Below are 20,685 nucleotides of genomic sequence, written 5' to 3'. Positions count from 1 at the left end.
GGGACCCCTGCTCAAATTTATTGTAAAATAAATAAATAAATAAAAAATTATTTTACCAAGTTCCTCCATTAATCTTCCATTATAAAATCGTTATACTAAGACTTAAACATTGCGTTATTTGTAATTAATCTACCAGATATTCTTTATTGTAAGACATAAATATACCTATACAAGTTTTGTTTTCTATTTAAAATATACATAAAACAAAAAGGGTGTAAGTTAAAAACTATATTAACGAGACAAATATCTAAGTGTGTTAGTATTAACAGTTTAAAAGGATTTAAGAATAGCTATAGAGATTTGTTCTGATTTTGTATGGTTTTTCATTTCGACGAATTAAGTATGGGAATTATCTGGCTTAGGGTACAACCTTAACTGGTATTGAAGCACAAATCACGTCTTTGTCATTTTCGTCCTTCAGATGTAGCTCAAGATCTATTGATATCTAAAACGATAAAGAATTAGAGATAATAATATAAATATTAGACATAATATAAAAATACAAAGAGTAACAAAAAAGTAGATCAAAAATAAAATCGCGTATTCTGGGCAAAAAATACTTCTATTGAACCTAACTTACAAAGGTAAGTTAGGTTCAATCGAACAGTACAAATGTATGTACAAAAGTACAAATGTGCACTCAAAACAAGTTACAGCCTTATGAAATTAGAAAATAAAAATTTATTATATATATATATATATATATATATAATAAATTTTTATTATATATAATAAATATATGAACATGTGACTTTCTCATGGCAGGAATATCTTAAAAAAAATAACAGTGAAATTTGTACACCCTATAAAAATTTACTTAAACCCCTCTCAAATATTTGTTTACGTTCCAATTTAATTATTATTGTGGTACCATTAATTAATGCTTTTTTAACTTTTTTCCCTCCTTGTACTTTTTCGATAATCTAGTTTTTATCGAGATGAGGCTTCTTTTTTAAGATGTTTTAAAATTTCTGAGTACCTAACAAAATATTAAATATAAACAAATTTTCATATTATTACTAGGTTTCTATAATCCTGCTTAACCATTTACCAATGTGTGGTGGATTTTACAAATGTTTAAAATTACCTCTATTCTTTTGAATACACATTCGACACCGTTTTAAACAAGAAAATCGAATATTTTGAAAAATCATGGGCTTCTGACGAAATCGATTTGCAGTTTCCATGCTAATATTCCTTAGTTGTTGTTCGCTAATAATTGGTACGGAATTTATACCTAACCTTTTATAAAACCACAGAAGCAAAAGTCAATTGAGTCAGGAAATGCACCTCTGGGTGGCCAAAAAATATGCGCATCAGGGCCTCTTTCAATCCAACATCATAAATACTGATCAAAAAGTTATTATCTTATTTCATTATGGTAATGCGCTGGAGCCCCATCATGAAAAAAACACATATTTTTCCTGACTGGTACTAAACACATATTCTGGTAACACGTTTTGTGGTAATTGTAAATAATTTTCACCGTTCAAATTGTTTGAAAAAAAAAATACTGACCCTATCACTATACTTCTCTTCTTCTTCGCATTTAAGATTCTAGCCCGAATACTTGTGCCAACTAGAAAATGATCTGAATCAATATTGGCGCCTCGATATATGCGGACATCCATAAGGTTGGAAAAGTGTCTAGCATCTATGATCACATGATTAATTTGGTTGTTTGTTAATCCATCAGGCGAGGTCCAAGTCCCCATATGTATTTTTTTTGTGTAGAAAACATGTGCTTTCTACTATGATGTTCTTAGATGCTACGAAGGTGACTGCTCAGTGTCCATTCGCATTGGTATTATTGTGGGGACCATATTTACCAATGTGAGGTAGATATATTTCTTCCCTTCCGATTTTTGTGTACAGATCACCATTAAATATAATAGATATCGTTTTTATTGAATCTATTTTAATAAATGTTCTCGCTCAGAGATTAGAGCTTAGAGAATGGATTCTACCTATTGTATAGTATTTGGGAAAAACCGACAAGTCCTTATAAATAAAATCACGTATAAAAGTCAAGAATATGTACTTCATATAAAGAAGACAAAGCTTATGATAATTGACAAGAAAAAGATACGGAAGATCAACTACGCCAACCAAACCGCAGCAGAAAGAGTGAGGCACTACAACTATCGCGGCACCACTATTAAATAAAGAATGGAATAACAACCAGAAGATAAACGAGCGCATCAGAAAAGCTAAATCCACCTTTAACCGGATGGGGGCCTTTTTCAAGAGCCACAACCTTTCTTGGTATAAACGTATGAATACTACGATGCTATGTCTTCTCTGTCATTTTTTTATGATGTTGAATTCTAGACCATGTACGAATCTACGTGCAGAAGATTACAAGCATTTGAGATGTGGCTCTCTCAGGGATTACTTAAGATCCCGTGAAGGTCTTCAGAAGAATTAAAAAGAGCCGAAAGTACTACCATAAAATTGTTAAATCTGAGTTTTCTTTCGGTAAACCACTAAAAATATATTATTTAATAAAGATATTAATATTAAAAATATTAGCGGCGCAAACAAAATTATTTTATATAAAGTGCAAGCAACAAGTAAAAACTGTTAATTTTGTCTTGTCTCAATTATAGAATCAAACCATTTTTATCAATAAATGTAACTTACCGTGGGATAACTCTTGATTAGGAACAGGTTGAGGGTATAGGTGTTGGTGTCTCCGGAGTTTATTGGACACGTCACTCCTAACTCACAAGCGTTAGGATTTTTTAAATCATATTTGTGTTTATTCGAACCAACTGTACCTATGACGACTGCTTTTAGGGTTTTAGAGTTGGTATCTAAAAAGAATAATATCATATTTTAATTAATAAATATTAATGAGCTATAAATATTATACAGAATGGTCAAGTGCTACATATGGTCCATCTTGCTTTTTGGCATGGAAACGTGGACTTTGAAAAAAACATCTATCAACAAACTTGAAGCATTTGAAATGTGGTCATTGAGAAGAATGATGCGCATACCTTGGGTGGATATAGTTCGAAACGATGACGTCCTTAAGAGAGCCGGCGTGGAAAGAGAACTCTTTGAATTAATTATAAAACGCAAGATTGGTTACCTTGGGCACATATTGAGAGGAGCAAAATATGAAATACCACAGTTAATCCTACAAGGGAAGATCGAAGATAGGAGAGGAGCCGGCCGCAAACAATTATCCTGGTTAAGGAATATTAAAGAATGGACAGGAATACACAATACAGGCGAGCTGTGTCACGCTGCCAAGAACAGAATTCTAGTAATGAGATAGTCCCCTACGCACTTTGGTGTATGGCATGTTAAGAAGAAGAAGATAAATAATATAAAATTATTAGATTAAGACCTAGTCTTGCCATAAATAATTATACAAGGTATTTAACTAAAAAAATTTAAACTACTTTGATTCGATTCACTACTAAAACTACCAAAAAATTATTCAAAATGGCCGCTATTTGCCTGAATACAGCAACGAACTATGTTAGGCCATTCATTGATGATCTCTGTATGAACGACATTCATAGGCACATTATCCACAACTTCTACCAGAGCCTGTTTTATTAATAATAATGGTGACGTCCTGTATAGACATGCCTTCTCAAAATAACCTCAATTAATTTTCGATTAGATTAAGGTTTGGGATAGCTGACGGCTACTGATAACTACTAATAAATTGGGGTATATGATTTTCAAGCCATTGTTAAGTTGTTTTTACTTATGTATAGGTAGATGACAGATGGTATTATTGGAATATCCACGGTATATTTTGGAACATGTGTGATTTAGAAGCTTCACTATATTTGGTAAAATGTTGCGCTGATAATTTTCCCTACTGTTTTACTGTCATGTTAACAAAAATGTAAAGAAGTGACGCCTCGTTTGATCCTTGGCACCAGTTCGCGGATTTCATTGAATAACCCTTTTATACTAAATAAAATAATCGTATAAACTCTATTGTTTTCCAGTTTGAAAGTTTTCTCCAGACGAAATTTTTTTTATCTGTAAAGAGAATTTCTATGTAACTCGCTTTACCGTCCAACGATAACATGCGTCTTGATTTGTTTTCCCATTTTGTTTTAATACAATTATAATGGATTGTCTTGCTTGTAGTTTAAAAACTTTAAGTCCCAAGTCTTGTTTAATAATGTAATTGATGATTTTGTTAGTTACTCTTCTCGTACCTGAAAATAACTTAACAGTACATATACATACATATATAAGCTATATGCTTCTAAAGAAGCTAAAGCTGTTTTTACTTAAAGATGCTGTTTGTGTAGAGAATCATGTAATTTTGAATTGGTTATATAGTTTCTGGGGTAATTTCGCTGTTTCCACTACTTTTCTCCAGTCTCCTCTCTCTTTGATTGTCCTTTCTATATTTCAAATTTTTATACTTCTTAAGTCTTTTCCAGTTGTTATCTCTATCTCAGTTTAGGTCTGAATCTGGTTCTTTTATCAAGTGGTATCCATTCCGTTATAACTCCTAACGGACTGCTTTTCTCTCCTCCAATTATCTATCCATTGTTGCATGTATTGTCCCAACTTAACAGTACAATACACAAAAAGGCGTGAAGTATTTACCGGTTTAAGTGATTCAAAAATACAAGCTCTTTTTATTACACACTTATAAAGAGCAACAACAGCAATACGGTTCTATTTGTCTGCCAACTCTATCGTAACGGCTCAAACCAGACTGGAATAATTTGGCGTGTTTTATGGTGTACATTTAGCCGTACAAGTTAAGTTTACACTTGTGTCAATATTTATGGCAGGACTATGTACCTACATAAATTTAAATCTTAAAAAATAAATACAAAAAGGAACTATTTGTTTTTTAATCATACAATTTTTAATATAAATATAATAAATATTGCAAGTAGTTTTTTTTGTATTTAAAGAACAATGGTCGTTCTAATTTTACAAGCACCGGGAATAAATTGTTAATTATTTTACAATATTTGTTTAGAATTACTTCTAACCAAATTAAGTGACAGATAATTTCGGCATAATTTCGATAAAAGGGGAATTAATTTTCAGTAGGGAAAAATCCCAGTCCAAAAAAGATTTTGCAACAGATACATTTTATAAACTTCTAGAAATCCTAAAATTTTTATTAAACTTGTTATAACCAACCTTGTTTTTAGTTCCTAAAACGTAAATAAACAATCCGTTAAAATTCAAGATTGTTAAAAAAAGTTGGAGGGATTTTTACTTAAATCAAAAAAGAGTAGCCACAAAAAAATTAAATATAAAGTTTTACATCAATGTTAATTAATAAGCAATCATGAATTTTAAACTATTGATTTAATATTGTCAATTACATCAGTAAACTCTACAAAATACTACGCAAGACAAAATTATAAAATTAAAAGTGCGCTCTTTGCATCTATACAAAATATAGGAGAAACTTCTGGTCAAGTTTCAAATTTAAATAAAAATATTCAAAACGAATTCAAATAAAAATATTGAACATAAACGGACTACGTCCAACGTTGCCAATCCTACTAACGGGGGACTTACCACCTGAAAATTCAAATGCTGTAGCTAATAATAGTAGACGTAGTCGTAGTAAGAGTCAATCCACGTCCACTGTAAAAGCAGTACTTCCAGCTTCAGTTGATTTAGGAAGTAATGAGTGTAAAAAGGCCCAAGAAAGTATTATGTCATCTGTAAAAACTCTTACGAAAGAAGCCACAAATGACGAAGCTCTATGGAAGAAAGTTCAAGACAGAAACAAAAACAGAAGACAGTTAGTTGTTGGAACTGGTACTGGTCCTGTCAAAGGTGTTCCAAAATATGGACTGCAATGCTAAAGTTGGCCAGGGAAGAGTGGATTAATATGTGGGGGAATATGGTCTAGGATATAGAAAGGAACGTGGTGTCCGTTTGATACAATTTTGCCAGACGGAAAAATTTGTAATAGCTAATACACTTTTTAAGCTACCAAAAATAAGATTGTATAAATGGAAATCTCCCGATAATAAAACGAATAGAATGATCCAAAATCAAATTGACTTTGTCCTCATTAGACAAAGATTTCGTAATTCTATACTGTCTGCCAAAACTTACCCTGGAGCAGACCACTCTGGAGCAGACCCAACAGTTCAGACCATAACCCCATAGTAGTCACATTACGAACCAAATTGAAACGATATTAGGAGATTAAGGGAACCAAAAACAAAGGAACAAACTGTAAAAATTTTTACTGAAAATCTACGTAATGCCCAAGAACTAAATAAAAGTAGTTATAACATTGATCAGAAATGGGAAAATTATAAAAGTACCAATAATTAAAACAGCAAATAAAAACTTAAAACCAAAGAAAAGATAACATAAAAACTGGATGACTGAAGAAATAGCAATTAAATATAATAAAACTGATCGATTAATTAAGCAACTAAGAGATGAAAGTGGTGCACTTATCACATATATAAACCAAAAAATGCAGAAATGGACACAATATATAGCACAATTTTTTGAAAACAAAGAGAGAACAGAAGCACCAAAAGAATTTAAGGATGATATTGGGCCTGAAATTATCCGAGAAGAAATTGAATATGCAATGAAACAAGCTAAAGGTGGTAAATCTCTCGGGTCTGATAAAGTTCCTATCTAATTACTCAAAATTGTGAATACTGAATCTATTGATCTTCTTTTGGATCTATTCAATACCATATATAGAACAGGTATAATACCTAAAGAATGGCTCCAATCAACATTCATACTGCTACCCAAAAAAGCCAATGCAACGGAGTGCAAAAAACATCGCACCACAGCCTTAATGAGTCATGTCTTGAAATTGTTTTTAAAAGTAATTCATAATAGAATACATAAGCAATTAGATGGATGCTTCGATGTTACGTGTTCTCTACTCTTCTTAATGACTTGAAAGCGTGGATACTAAAACAAGTCCATCTGAATAAGTTGGCCGCCTTTGAATGTTGGTGTTACAGAAGAATCCTACGAATATGATGGATTCAAAGAATGTCAAACGTGGAAGTAACTAAAAGGATAGAAAATGGGCGGAAATATTACCTATCAAAAGACGAAAACTTGAGTACTTAGGACATGTGACGAGAGGGCAAAAATACGCATTATTACAACTTATTATGCAAGGCAAAATCCGAGGAAAGCAAATTGTGGGAAGACGAAGAATATCCTGCCTTAAGAACCTAAGGGAATGGTTTGAATGCAGTAGTGCAGACCTTTTTAGAGCAGTAGCCAACAGAGTCCGCATAGCCATGATGATTTCCAAACTTCAATAGAAGATGGAACTTAAAGAAAAAAAATAAGCAATACTTAAATGGGACTTAGGAAAGGATTGGGAACAAAAGATGCACTGTTTGCAGTGAGTAACATAGACAGTAGAGACATTAGAGTCATATGTAATCTCTATTGGAACCAAACAGCAAAAGAGTGAAAGTTGAAAATAAACAGACCGAGGATATCCAGATTCGCCGTGGGGTCCACCAAGGGTGTATTTTATCACCCTTGTTATTTAATGAACATAATTACAGTGAAGCCATCTTAGAATTAGCGCTTGCCGAGGTCAGATAGGGGCTAGTAATAAACGGTGAGCCACTTAATAACATAAGATATGCTGACGACGCCGTTCTTCTGGCAGTAGAAGCACTGCAATACCTTGCTGAACAACTACATATATAGTGCAACGATTATAGACTAAAAATAAATTTAAAGAAAACCAAGTTCATGGTATTTAGAAAAGCACAAAACATCAAAGTTAAGCTAGTAGTAGATAATACAGAAATTGAACAAATATCTTCGTACAAATACCTTGGAGCCTGTATCACAGAAGATACTGATCAGACAAAAGAAATAAGACGTCGCATTGAAATTGCATGATCAACTTTTAATAGAATGAGAAAACTTTGTTGTAATCGCGATATCAATATATCGCTCCGAATAATAATGCTTCGATGTTATATTTTCTCTACCCTTTTGTATGGGGTTGAAGCTTGTACACTTAAAAAATCCAACATTAAAAACCTAGAAGCATTGGCAATGTGGTGTTACCGACATATTTTAAAAATATCATGGATGGATGGCAAAACAAACGAACAACTAGGAAAGTTCTTAAACAACTAGGAAAACAATGCGAAGTTTTAAATTCTATAAAAATCAGGAAATTGGAATACTTGGGGCACATCAAGAGAGGTGAAAAATACGAACTACTAAGGAATATAATGCAGGGTAAAATCAAAGGCAAAAGAAGCGTAGGAAGACGTAAAATCTCGTGTCTACGCAATCTACGTTAATGGTTTGAATGCAGTTCAATTAAACCATCCAGGCGCGTAACCAACAAAATTATGATTGCCAGTACGATTTCCAATATCCGATAGAAGCGAAACTAGAAGAAGAAGAAGAAGCCCAATCTTCAAAGACGAAATTTCAACATGAAATTTTGGTTTTAATTTTTTGCAACAAATAGGCATTTGAAAATAAATATGCCTAACAAACGCTGAATTTAAACTTTCAAATTACAAACGATTGCACGTCATCAAATATACTACTTCCAAGAAGACGGTATTGGGTGAAATTTGTAGCTAAGGTTACATGTGTGGGCAATAAAATATTAAATAAAAAAAAATTAATCTCGATTTATGTTGCAATAATTAAAAAGTGGCAACAAGTAAAAGTTGCAACCACATTTGTTTTAGATTGAGGGCACAAAATATATTTATATTTTCTGTACAAAATATACTACAGGAGAAGAGAGCAATTTTTTTTATTTTTATGAGTTCAAAAATATGGGTAACAGTTTAATTGTACCAACAATGTTAATCAAACTTACTCGATTTAAACGTCACCAATATTGATGGGTTTGTTCCTTGCTTTAATGGGCATCGATCTTCTCCTTCACAACCTGCTAACTCGATTTTGACTATTTGGCCTGTCTCGGATCCTAAAAAAGATAAAAATTAAAAATCCTGTTTAACAACGGATAAACTAAGTATTGTAAGAATTAATTAATTACGACAAATCAAAGAAATTTGAAAAAAAATAACAGTAGTTGTAATATACAGTGTTTCAAAAAGGTATGTCATTAATTAAATCGCGCATTCTGTGGACAAAAATAAATTGATTGAATCCATCTTACCTTAGTAAAAAAGTATACACAAAAAAAGTTACAGTCCTTTGAAGTTACAAAATAAAAATTGTTTTTTTGCATTATCTCCTAAACTACTTGACATTTTGTAATAAATATGGATATGTTACTTTTTTGTTCTGAAAGCATTTTTCATAAAAAAGAAACAACAAAATCTAAGCGCACAGAAAAATTTTAAGGGGGGTGTGTAGCCCTAAATCCCCCCAAACTTTCACATTTAGTATCGTTTTAATAAGAAAAACCGAATGCGCTCAAAAGTCATATTTTTCTGACGAAATTGATTTGCAGCTTTACTTATTCTAACCCTTAATTGTTGTTCGTCCTCTATTGTTACAGAATACACTTTCTCTTTCATAAACACCCAAAAGCAAAAGTCCATAGGGTTAAGACCTGGACTTCTAGGTGGCCAAGAAATATATGCTTCACGACCATTTCCAATCCACCGACCAGGATATTGCCTGCAAAGGTATTCCCGGACTTAATTACTGTAATGCGATGGAGCGCCATCTTGTAGAAACCACATATTTTGCCTTATTGTAATTTTCTTCTAAATAATTTTGTAAATCGTTTGCCAAGAACTGCAAACAATTATCACCATTTAAATTGTTGGTAAGAAATACTGGGCCTATAAGATTGTTATCCACAATTTCTGGCCAAACATTAACTTTAAAAGTCCTTTGGTGATGAGTCGTTGTTTTGGCGTGAGGATTTTCGTCGAACCAAATGTGCTCGTTATGATGGTTTGTTATTCCATTGCTACTGAAGGTAGCCTCGTCGGTAAACAAAATATTTATAATAAAATTAATATTTCAAGTTTCCATTCACAGCCAATCGCAAAACCCAATCCTTTTTGGATAATCTTCAACCAATAACTCTTGAACCATTGTTAAGTGATAGAATTTAATCAGCTGATCCTTCAAACGCCTCCAAACCCTAACATGAGGAGCATTTAGTTAAGCAGCTATTACCTTTGTACTTGTTCCAGGGACTTCTAAATGAATGACTTCATCATTTACTTTAATGATTTCTAAAATGTCTTCATCAGTTGCATCCATTATTGGACGACCACTATTGCCAGCAACTTACGGTTGGAATGTACCCGTTTCCCGGAAACGACGATCAATGGTCAGAAATAATCATCTATCAGGTGTACTTCGATTGGGGTATTTTGTATATATTTTGTATAATGTATGTATTTTGTATATTGTACAGCATTGCAACTGCTGAATTATTTCCTTGACATTCACCTACGGATTTAGGGCTGCATACCTCTCTTAAAATTTTTCAACAAGAAAGTAACGTGTCCATTTTTATTACAAAATGTAAAGTAGTTTAGGAGACAATACAAAAAAACAATTTTTATTTTGTAACTTTAAAGGGCTGTAACTTTTTTTGTGTACACTTTTCTACAAACGTAAGTTGGATTCGATCAATTTATTTTTGTCCCCAGAATTCGTGATTTAATTTATGACATACCTTTCTGAAACACCCTGTATATTAGTTAACACCCAACCTAATTGACTAAATATAGCATAGCACGGTCAATAGGCATCAAATTTTATTAAAATCTCTTTTATTAGGCTATTGATTATCTACTTAAAAAAACGTTAAAGGGGTTTTCTTACAAATAGTGCTACCATATAAAGGGGAACTTTTTTTAAGAAAGGCGTGAATTAGTTCCTATACACTAGGATGCATAGGGACTAATTATGAACATTTTTATGCACTTTTCATAGATATACATTTAAAGAAAAGTGGTTCAAAATTAAATTTCCTATCGAATTGTGATCTTTGAAAGTCAAAAAATTAGTTTTTTGATAAAAATATATTTAAGAAACAAAGCAAAAAAACAGAAACACACGCGATTTTTCTTTTGTCCCATAAGTTTTTTCCACCTGAGTATAGTTTATATAATAAAACATTTTTGTGCATCCTCTTTAAAAATATGTTCAGTATAATATAAGTCTTTAGGTTTCATAGTGTCCAAGGTTACGATTTTTAGAAGTTCGCCGCTCATATTATTTTTGGGCTATTTTTCCTACTTTTTTGCAAATATTGTTCTAGAACCTGTTTCTGTGTAGTTTTAGGTATATGCAATGAACTACAAAATAATTAGTAGAAATAAAAAACAATTACCTTTTAAACGATCTACTTAGAATGATTTGGAACAAATATTAAGCAAGATAAGATTCTTCAAAATTTTCTAAGGATTTTTAATAACTTTTCCTTTTTTTAATTTTTCTTTATAACTTTTTTTCTTAAACTTCAAGGTATCTACATTATTAAATAAAAGTTGATATTTTGTTTTAAATATTCCATTGAAACCTGAAACTGAGTAGAACAAAAGTTAGGTAGGTATAGAAGAATTGCGAAACATTATAGAAAATGTTCCAAACATGGTGAGTAGCAAAATTTGAAAAATCGTACCTCAGAAACTGTGAATTCAACTTTTACTTAACATTATTTATGTAAAGTTTAAGTTATGGGACAAAAAATCCAAATCGAATGTGTTACGGTTTTTTTGGGCTGTTTTAGGTACATATTTGTCAAGAAAATTATTTTTGACCTAAAAAGGTGATATTTATATAGAAAATAAATTAATTTTAAACAACTTTTTTGTATATGTATGTGTACGAAAACTGCACAGACTAAATGCAAGAGCATCTTAGTGCATAGTGCAATTTATAAATAATTTATTTAACTCGTTAGTCAGACAGAAGAAAAATCCAAAAATATAATAGGTATTTATAGATTGAGAGAACGAATACCTATACGTTAAACTTTGAAGACGATCAAGTAGTGATTGCATAAGACCAAGACGACCTCAGCTACATGATGAAGAAACTACAAGAAGAATATACCAAAGCTGGCCTAGATATTAACCTCGCGAAATAGAGTACCTATCTACAAGTAAAGAAGACATAGAAGATCTACAGATTGATGACAACGTAACAATCAAAGGAAAGGATAAATTCAAAAACTTGGGGTTTAAAATCACGAAAAAGGCAACAACAGAGGAAGAAATTACACAAAGATTAGCACAAACAAGAACAGCAATCCGACAACTTAACTCAGTATGGTGGGATAGACACCTAAATGTGAAGACAAAAACACAGATTTATAAAACATTAGTGCGAAGTATTATGACATATGGGGCTGAAAATTGACTCATAAATAAGAAAAACAGCTGTAAGACAGTAGCAACAGTGATGAAATATCTGCGAAGATGCTGCAGAGTAACAAGAATGGATAAAAGAAGTAATGACGAAATAAAGCAAAGAACATCAATAGAAACAGAAATACAATATATATATATATATATATATATATATATATATATATATATATATATATATATATATATAGAACAAAAAAGACTGTATATTCTGAATATTTTAAATAATTTTAAATTGTTTTTCCTTGTTCTAGTGTAGTGTTATGTACAATTTATGTTTCAATTTCATGTTTATTACATTCTGCGCTTGCTGGATAGCCCAAATTTGACGAAATGCCCCTCATGATGCTGTAGAAAGCGAAAGTACTTGGGCAAGATTTAATTATTCAAATTGGGCTCGATATTTGTCTTTCATTTTTCAAAGTTTATTTATTCGAGCATTCAACCTGACATCAATTAAGTTTTGCCGTTGATTGTAAAACCGGTTATATATTAGATTTCATAATATATACCGAAGCGGATACAGATATAACTCAGTATTCTGATAATCTTGGTATATCTGAAAACATCCTTATGACACTAACCGAGCCATATTGGAATAATGGCCATAAAATTTAAGTGGACAACTAGTACCGCAGTCCATTACTGGCTGAAGCTTTATTCGAAAAAAAGACTAATTGTTGCAGCACTGTAAAGCAGAATCGAAAACATATGCCAAAATTAAAAAATAATCTGGAAAAAGGTTCTATACAATACTTTTCTACTGGCAAATCTTTGGCACTTAAGGTCGTGGCATATTATCGTGCACGTTGCGTTTCCAGCACATATCGTTTCCGACAAATATAATTTAAATGGTTTTAAATATGAACAACGCACACTGTCCGGAACATTGCGTTTCAGACACTTGTTCAGTATATTCGAACACAATATTTTACTGATGAACACGGCTGCGTAACGAGTCGTAACCGGTTTGTAAGGATAATGTTAATTAGATACCCGTCGTTTTCCCCTTGTTTATTTAGGTCTTTGTTTGATTTTGATACAGAGTATTTAAAAAAATAATTTTCGAGGCTGTTTTTAATAGAAATTTAATATTAATTAATAGGTTTAACAATTATTTTAGAATGAATAGGATTCATTTTAAATATGTTTTAAATTTAATTTTACCTTCAGTTAAAAAACAAAATACTACATTTAACGAAGCCATACATATCCCAAAAAGTATTTTTAAAAAGAAGAGGTATCACTTCCGTACAAAAGTCCTACTTGTTTATCACTTCCGTGATTAATTGTCACAAAGCAATAAAAACACATGCATAAATGACAAAATAGCATCGAAAATTATTTTTTTAAATACTCTGTATCAAAATCAAACAAATTCCTAAATAAACAACAAGGGGAGAGCGACGGACATCTAATGCACATTATCCTTACCAACCGGTTACGACCTATGTCCCGAACAGTGTGCGTTATTCATATTTAAAACCATTTAAATTATATTTTTCGGAAACGCTATGTGCTGGAAACGCAACGTGCACGATAATATGCCACGACCTTTAAATGTAAAGATAAAAGAGAAGTTATAATGTTGACAACCATGCATGACATGAAGCTAATATATCTAAAACCAAAAATAGCAGAAACTAAGAAGTTGAAAAACCTGAATGTATTATCGCGTACGATATGAATATGAGTGGAGTCAACAGAACAGACATGCTCCTAAGTTCTACTGAATCCGTAAGGAAAAACGTGAAATGGTACAAAAAGGTCTTTTTTCATATACTTGACCTGGTTGTACTAAATTCACATGCTATTTACAAAGTCAAAACTGGGTAAAACATTCCTCTATTGGATTTCCAGACGAATTTGGTGAAACAAATTTTACAAAAATATAAACAAAGCACTTCTCGACTGTCACGAAGTAACAGACTGAATGCTGGTGATCATCCATTACGGTTGATAGAAAGACATTTTCCTACTCTGTAGCTGTTACGAGAAAACAGGCGACCTTTGTCAAAAAGGTGTGTCGTTTATGCCAAACGCAAAATTAGAAAAGACACAAGGTACTTGTGTCAAAATTGTAATGTGCGTTTGTGTGTAGTTAGTTGTTTTGAACGATATCATACAATTTTAAAATTTTGAGTTTTATATTATTGAATTTGTTTTAAAATTAGAATTTGTCTTTTTGTGCACATTTTTTTGGTTATTTTGCTTCTTTATGAATTTTTAATTCAAATAAAAATGATTTTTTCAGTAACTAACTTGTTTCTTTTTCTAATACTGCTAGTACGAACAGAAAATTAAATAAAAATGAATATATGTAATTACCACGATAATTACTGATTGTGTGATTAATCAGCAACTGTTGACTTTGCCCGTAGGTACTGAAAAACTACTACGTTTCACCTAATGCCGGCTCGAATGGATTAATCCGCCAATGAACAAGCAGAATTGCTTAAAATAAGGAAAAAGAAGAAGACAAAGCAGCTTGAAAAATCCTACGTAACAAACAGAAAATAAAAATCACATATAAGACAAAGAGGTCAATAAGTTAAAAATTTAGCAATTTAAAAAAACCGAAGTTATCATTTAGTTTTAAAAGTTTTAAAATAAGACAGAGCAAAACAAAGATATGTACAGAAAAGTTGGAAGATAACAGACAAAGGATTTAAGGTGCCAATACATTAAGAATCGTGAAAAAGCTTATTAGTCATTTTTTTTCAAATATGTAAATACTATAATGTAAAACAAATAATATACCGATTGCGAGAGGGGTTAGGCAAGGATGCGTCCTGTCTCCGACGCTTTTCAATGTGTACTCACAAGTCATATTTAGAAAAGCCTTATGGGAAAGAAAAGAGGGAATAAGAATTGGTGGAGAAATCATAAACACCATGAGATTTGCAGATAAAACGGTAATTATGGCTGAGAGTATAGAAGATCTACAAACTTTACTAGATGCAATAAATAGTGAATGCATTCAAATGGGAATTGACATCAACACAGATAAGACCAAATTTATGATAGTATCAAGGAGTCCAATAAATAATGAACAACTAACTCTTGGTGGACAGCAAATAGAGAGAGTGACAAAATATAAATATCTGGGAGCATACATCAACACAGAATTAGATCCAAACCAAGAGATCAGGGTACGAATAGAAATGGCAAGGACAGCAATCTTAAAATTCAAGCAATTTTTCTGTGACAAACATCTGAATACTGCGCGTTGAATGTTACTGAGGTTTGTTGAATGTTAAGTCTGGTTGCAACTATTGTACGGGGTAGAAACATAGACATTAAAAGCGCAAATAGTTAAGAAGTTTAAAGTCTTTGAACTGTGGATATACCGGAGAATGTTGAGAATTCCATGGACTGCCAGGGTCACCAATGAAGAGGTGCTGAGAAGGATGGGTTGAGACAAAAACTTGTTGAGAACAATAAAAGTACGCAAGACTGCATACCTTGGACACATACTGAGGAACGATAAATATACTCTTCTGCAGGTCATTATGCAGGGTAAAGTCGATGTTAAAAAGGGAATAGGTAGAAAGAGGAAATCATGGCTGCGAAATATTCGAGACTGGACAAACATCGCTCACTTGATGCAATAGTGGCACATCTCAAATTTTTGCTCTTTTGAGTTTTAATACTTAAAATACCTAGCTTTTGAAGCTCTACCTTCTAAAAATACTGGCATATACATAGCTCTCTCATTCTCGCATCTCGCATCGCTCTCGCATTTTTGCCACATCTGAGGAGCAACACCGGCTCAACAGTTTAGTACGTCGACAACCCTCTACAAGTGCACAAGGTGAGAGCGTGCAATAGTGGCATATTGATTTAGTTGGGTAAGTTTTAACAATTATCATAATTTTATTGTGACAATAATGGCACTTTTAAAAGTGCCGCTATTGCATGTGTATATTTATATTAATAAAGATTTATTTGTGAAGCATCTTCAATAATTGTGCCATTAATGCTAATATTTTTAGAGACTTACTGTTTACAAAGTAGAAATTTATAAATTGTGCCACTATTGACAATGAAATTTAAATAACTTTTAGCAAAATTTTAGTAACTTTGTTTTAGTAATTACTATTTAATACATTCATTTTGCATAATATCTTATTTCCTACTGTAAACAAAATCACACCTCAACGCCAAACAGGGTCGTACTTTTTTAAACACCAATAAAGTAAAATGTTTCTCTTATTTTAGTGATAACCGCAAGGTATGTTTACTTTTAATGAATATTTTGTTTTTGGATACTAGAAGTTCACTACACACTATAAAACTTATAAAAAATAACATGACCCAGTAAATAACAGTAACTATGTATGTATAACACACCAATATGCTACAATTTGAATTTAATCAAACTGAAAAGTTTGGACCTGTAAAGTGAGACAGTCTCGTTTAAGGCGATAAATCATAGTTAATAGTCTCTTGACAAATATTACAGAAAGCGAATACATACCAACACGTGCCTTTGTTATGTTTATACATAGTTGGGAATTTGCTGAATGAATAAACAAGTTTGTTTTTTGAATTTTGTAAGGTTGCATCAGTATTTTCTTTTAGTTAATACATCAAAGATGGATTCTTATTCAAGAGGTGCAAAACTGTTGGACGCTGTAGGTATCAAATTATTGAGATCTGTCGATGACGACGATAAAAATATTTGGAAGATTGCACCACTCGTTTCAGAGCCAAGTGATGTCGAGAATAAAAATAAAAATTCTTGTGAGAGTGCTATTAAATTTGAACAAGAGACCCTCCACGTTGAAACATTAGAAAACAAGTCATTTGAAAAAACTAGCGGTGTTCAGTTACAAACTGCTGTAATAATGGAAATAGAAAATATTTTGTTGGAAGAAGTTGAAGGAATAAAAGATTTGCACACATCTAAACAAGAAAATTCAATAGAAAACCCAATTTTTTTCTTTGGTAAATGAAAACACCCCTTTCGAAGAAGATGAAGGTGCCGGTTTTTCAGATGACTCTATTGCAGATCCAAACTATGAAGACGACACAAACACATCTTCAAGCAGCGACGAAAATGTACCAATAGGAGTTTTAAAAGAAAAAAATGTGGAAGAAGAACCTGAGGCGAAGAAGAAAAGTGGGAAGAGAAAAAGGATGCCTGAAAATTGGAAGAGAAACCAAGCCAAAACTTAAAGAAATAGCGGCAAGCCATATAAGACACTTAATAAAGGTCAACAAATAGCGGCCAGAGAAATTAAACCACCATGTGGAGAACATTGCAGATTTAAGTGTGCGACTAAATTTTCTATGGAAGAAAGAGAACAGCTATTTAGCAAATACTGGGGTTTGAGCAATATCGAGAAGCAAAGAGCACACGAGGCAATACATGCTTACAAAGATAAGAGTAATTTTTACAGCAATAATGACGCTTCACGAAATTATTACTAATAATAGTTTTATTTGGAAAAATAGTTAAAAATTATTATAAATAAGATATATTACTGTAAAAATTATAATCTATTTAATTAAACATATTTCTTTGGACTATTAAAATATTTTGTTGAGAAAACTGTCAATAATTTCAGCTCCGAATAAAAAGTGTTTTTTGTTGATTTATGCCAAAAACTAAAAACAGGGTTGTTACAAAAAGTAAAATTAAAGTGATTTTCCAATTAATGAGAAGAAAAATTGTTAGTAAATGGTTTTTATTTAATAGCACAGTATACTTAAGGTTATCCTAAATATATATTACAACACCCCCTGTAGATCGTTTAGATGAATTGCAGCATATCACCTTATACTCACACAAAGCAATTTCAGAATCTTCAATTTCACTTGTAACTCGAGCTTCGCTAACTACTATTATTTTAGGACAATAACACAGTAGACTTAACTTGATTTGATCCATTTTGTTTAACAAGCTCTGTGTATTTAAATATAAAACCAATCAATATTAAATAATATACCAGAGCTACTTACTAGTTTTTTCGAGATAAAATTTTGTCTATTTTCGCCATTGTAGGTTTGTCTTTCATTTATTGATAATGAATTTGATTGTTTTAGACTTATCACATTTCTTAACCATATCATCTAATTGTAATTTGATTTTCTTGAAATACTCTTGCTGGGCTTTTGTTTAATCAAGGAAAATTCTGACATCTGACACTTTAATTAATCTTTTATTTTCGACAACAGTTTTAGCATCTTCAGCTGTATTTAATACTACTTTAATGGGTCTCGTTCTGTTAGCAAATTTTCCCAATCTAAATAGTTTAATATTATTTTTGTTAATATTAAAATCAGTCAAAATATTTAGTACCGCTTGTTTGTCCTCTGAATTAGGTTCTGATTGATTATTTTTAACAGAGTCAATAACATTAAATATAATTATGTCGGAAGCCCTAAATCTATAAATTAAATGTACAAATAAAAAAAGTTACAAAAATAAACAAGATTTTTAGAAAATAATGACACAAAAAATTGTGACATTTATACTAACCTGTTTAAACAACACTATTTTTGTTGGGAATAAGTTACAATTTTATTTTAAAATAAGTTTGACGTGTTGATTTACACTTTGAAAATCTAAATATCAAAACAAACTTATTTGAAAGTGAAATTGTGGCTTATTCCCAATAAAAAATAATAAGTTTAATTAAGATGCTAGAAGAGAATCGCTTCAGAATAATAAAAACATAATTTCATCACCGAAAATTCAATGTAAACTCATTTAAACTAATATTGTATAATCCGTGTATATGGAGCGAATAAAAACTATTTTGCTAAACGAAAATTAATATTAAGACTTTAAAGCTTACCACAATCCTTAATATTAACACTATCTGCTAAACATGATGATACACCTAAAACTAAAATTATACACACCACACTTATCACTACTTTTTTCAATCCCATTTTGAAGAGCAAAGATACAAGACCGTCCAACCAATTAACGACTTAGCTAATGAGAGTAAATCATCGACGACCACTGTATTTAGCTTCGCATTATCTTCAATTTAACAAAAATTAATGTAAATGATTTTCATCCTATATACAGTGTGGAAACCACTTATGGAATAAAATTGTGTGTGTCCTTATTTTAGAAAATAATAAAAAACGTTGAGATACATTAACTTAAAAATACATGCTCATAATGTTCTCCACCTTGTTGGCAATAACACTGTCTCCTATAAAACTCGTCCCGAACTTTGTTTAAAGTTTGAGGTGAAATATTCCGTATTTCTGTAGTTTTTCTTTCTTTGAGGTCTTCAATGCTAGTTGGTTGTGTTGCATATACTTTGTTCTTGAGATAACCCTACAGAAAAAAATCCAAAGGCGTAAGATCTGGCAGCCTACCTGGCCACTAAAATGGTACTCCTTCGTCCAATCCACTAATTGAAGAAGATTTTATTTAAGTAATTTCTCACCATTAAAGCATAATGAGGTGTTGCACCATCCTGCTGGAACCAGACAGTTTCATGTGGTGGGTCGTATCTATTGGATTGGGATATTAGTTAGCCAACTGAGGAAGAACATCGTCTCTTAGCATGCTTAAATGTGTGTCTCACCCATCAAATGAGGATTCTCCGCTGACCAATATCTACAGTCTTGTCGGTTTACCTTTCCGTTCAATGTAAATGTTGATTCGTCAGAAAAAAGAATTGTGCCAAGAGCTATTTCATTTGTGTTAATTTTATTCATCATTCTTTCGCAGAAATCCATTCTACGATCTCGATCGACTTCTGTTAGCTCCTGCACACAAGTCAATTTATATTGATGAAGTTTTTCTTCATGGAGACACCTTAGGACAGTTGTGTGACTCTCATTATTTTAACGTGCAATTTGACATGAATTTGACGTTGGATTCTCTGCGACACTTAACAAAATATCCACTTTCACCTCATCTTCAATGAAGTTCGGTTTTCTTTTTAATAGTTTGACATGTCCAAGTTCGCGGAATTGTGCATAAATTTTAGACACAGTACCTTGTGCAATATTAGGCAACTAAGAATACCTCTGATTAAATAAGTTTGCTACTTCAACTTGATTTCTTCAATTCTCCCAGTAACCGATCATCATGAAAATCTCAATTCGGTGGGTCTCAGTTAAATATTTTATTTTTATTTCTGCAAAAAATTAGCTTTCAATTAGGAATTTATTATTTTAATGTAAAATGTCAACACACCAACAACTGATTGAAAACAATCCGCATTATTTACTGATTTAGTTTAATAAGCAGACTATATAGACTGTTTTTACCTATTTATGACAAAAAATGTTAACACGGTTACTAAAGAGAAATTTTTCTTAAAATACTGACACTTAGACTAGAAGAGGATTGCCTGTATTTAGCTAATTTAAAATAATACCATAACACGTGATA

General features: G+C 31.8%; 1 protein-coding gene across 1 annotated transcript; it reads right to left on the bottom strand.

The window, feature by feature from the left end:
* Window positions 1–213: 213 nt before the first annotated feature.
* LOC140441708 (NPC intracellular cholesterol transporter 2-like) lies at window positions 214–19,280 on the bottom strand. The gene is made up of 4 exons (XM_072532590.1): window positions 19,121–19,280; window positions 8,825–8,935; window positions 2,644–2,816; window positions 214–445 (listed from the first exon to the last, which is right to left on the bottom strand). Exons 1-4 carry the CDS (start codon window positions 19,215–19,217, stop codon window positions 359–361), a joined length of 468 nt encoding a protein of 155 aa, XP_072388691.1. The 5' UTR covers window positions 19,218–19,280; the 3' UTR covers window positions 214–358.
* Between the last annotated feature and the right edge of the window lie 1,405 nt (window positions 19,281–20,685).

The sequence above is a fragment of the Diabrotica undecimpunctata genome, chromosome 5 (assembly GCF_040954645.1).
Source record: "Diabrotica undecimpunctata isolate CICGRU chromosome 5, icDiaUnde3, whole genome shotgun sequence".
NCBI lineage: Eukaryota > Metazoa > Arthropoda > Insecta > Coleoptera > Chrysomelidae > Diabrotica > Diabrotica undecimpunctata.
Note: the sequence above shows the minus strand (reverse complement) of the source record. Positions and strands in the feature narration are given on the sequence as shown.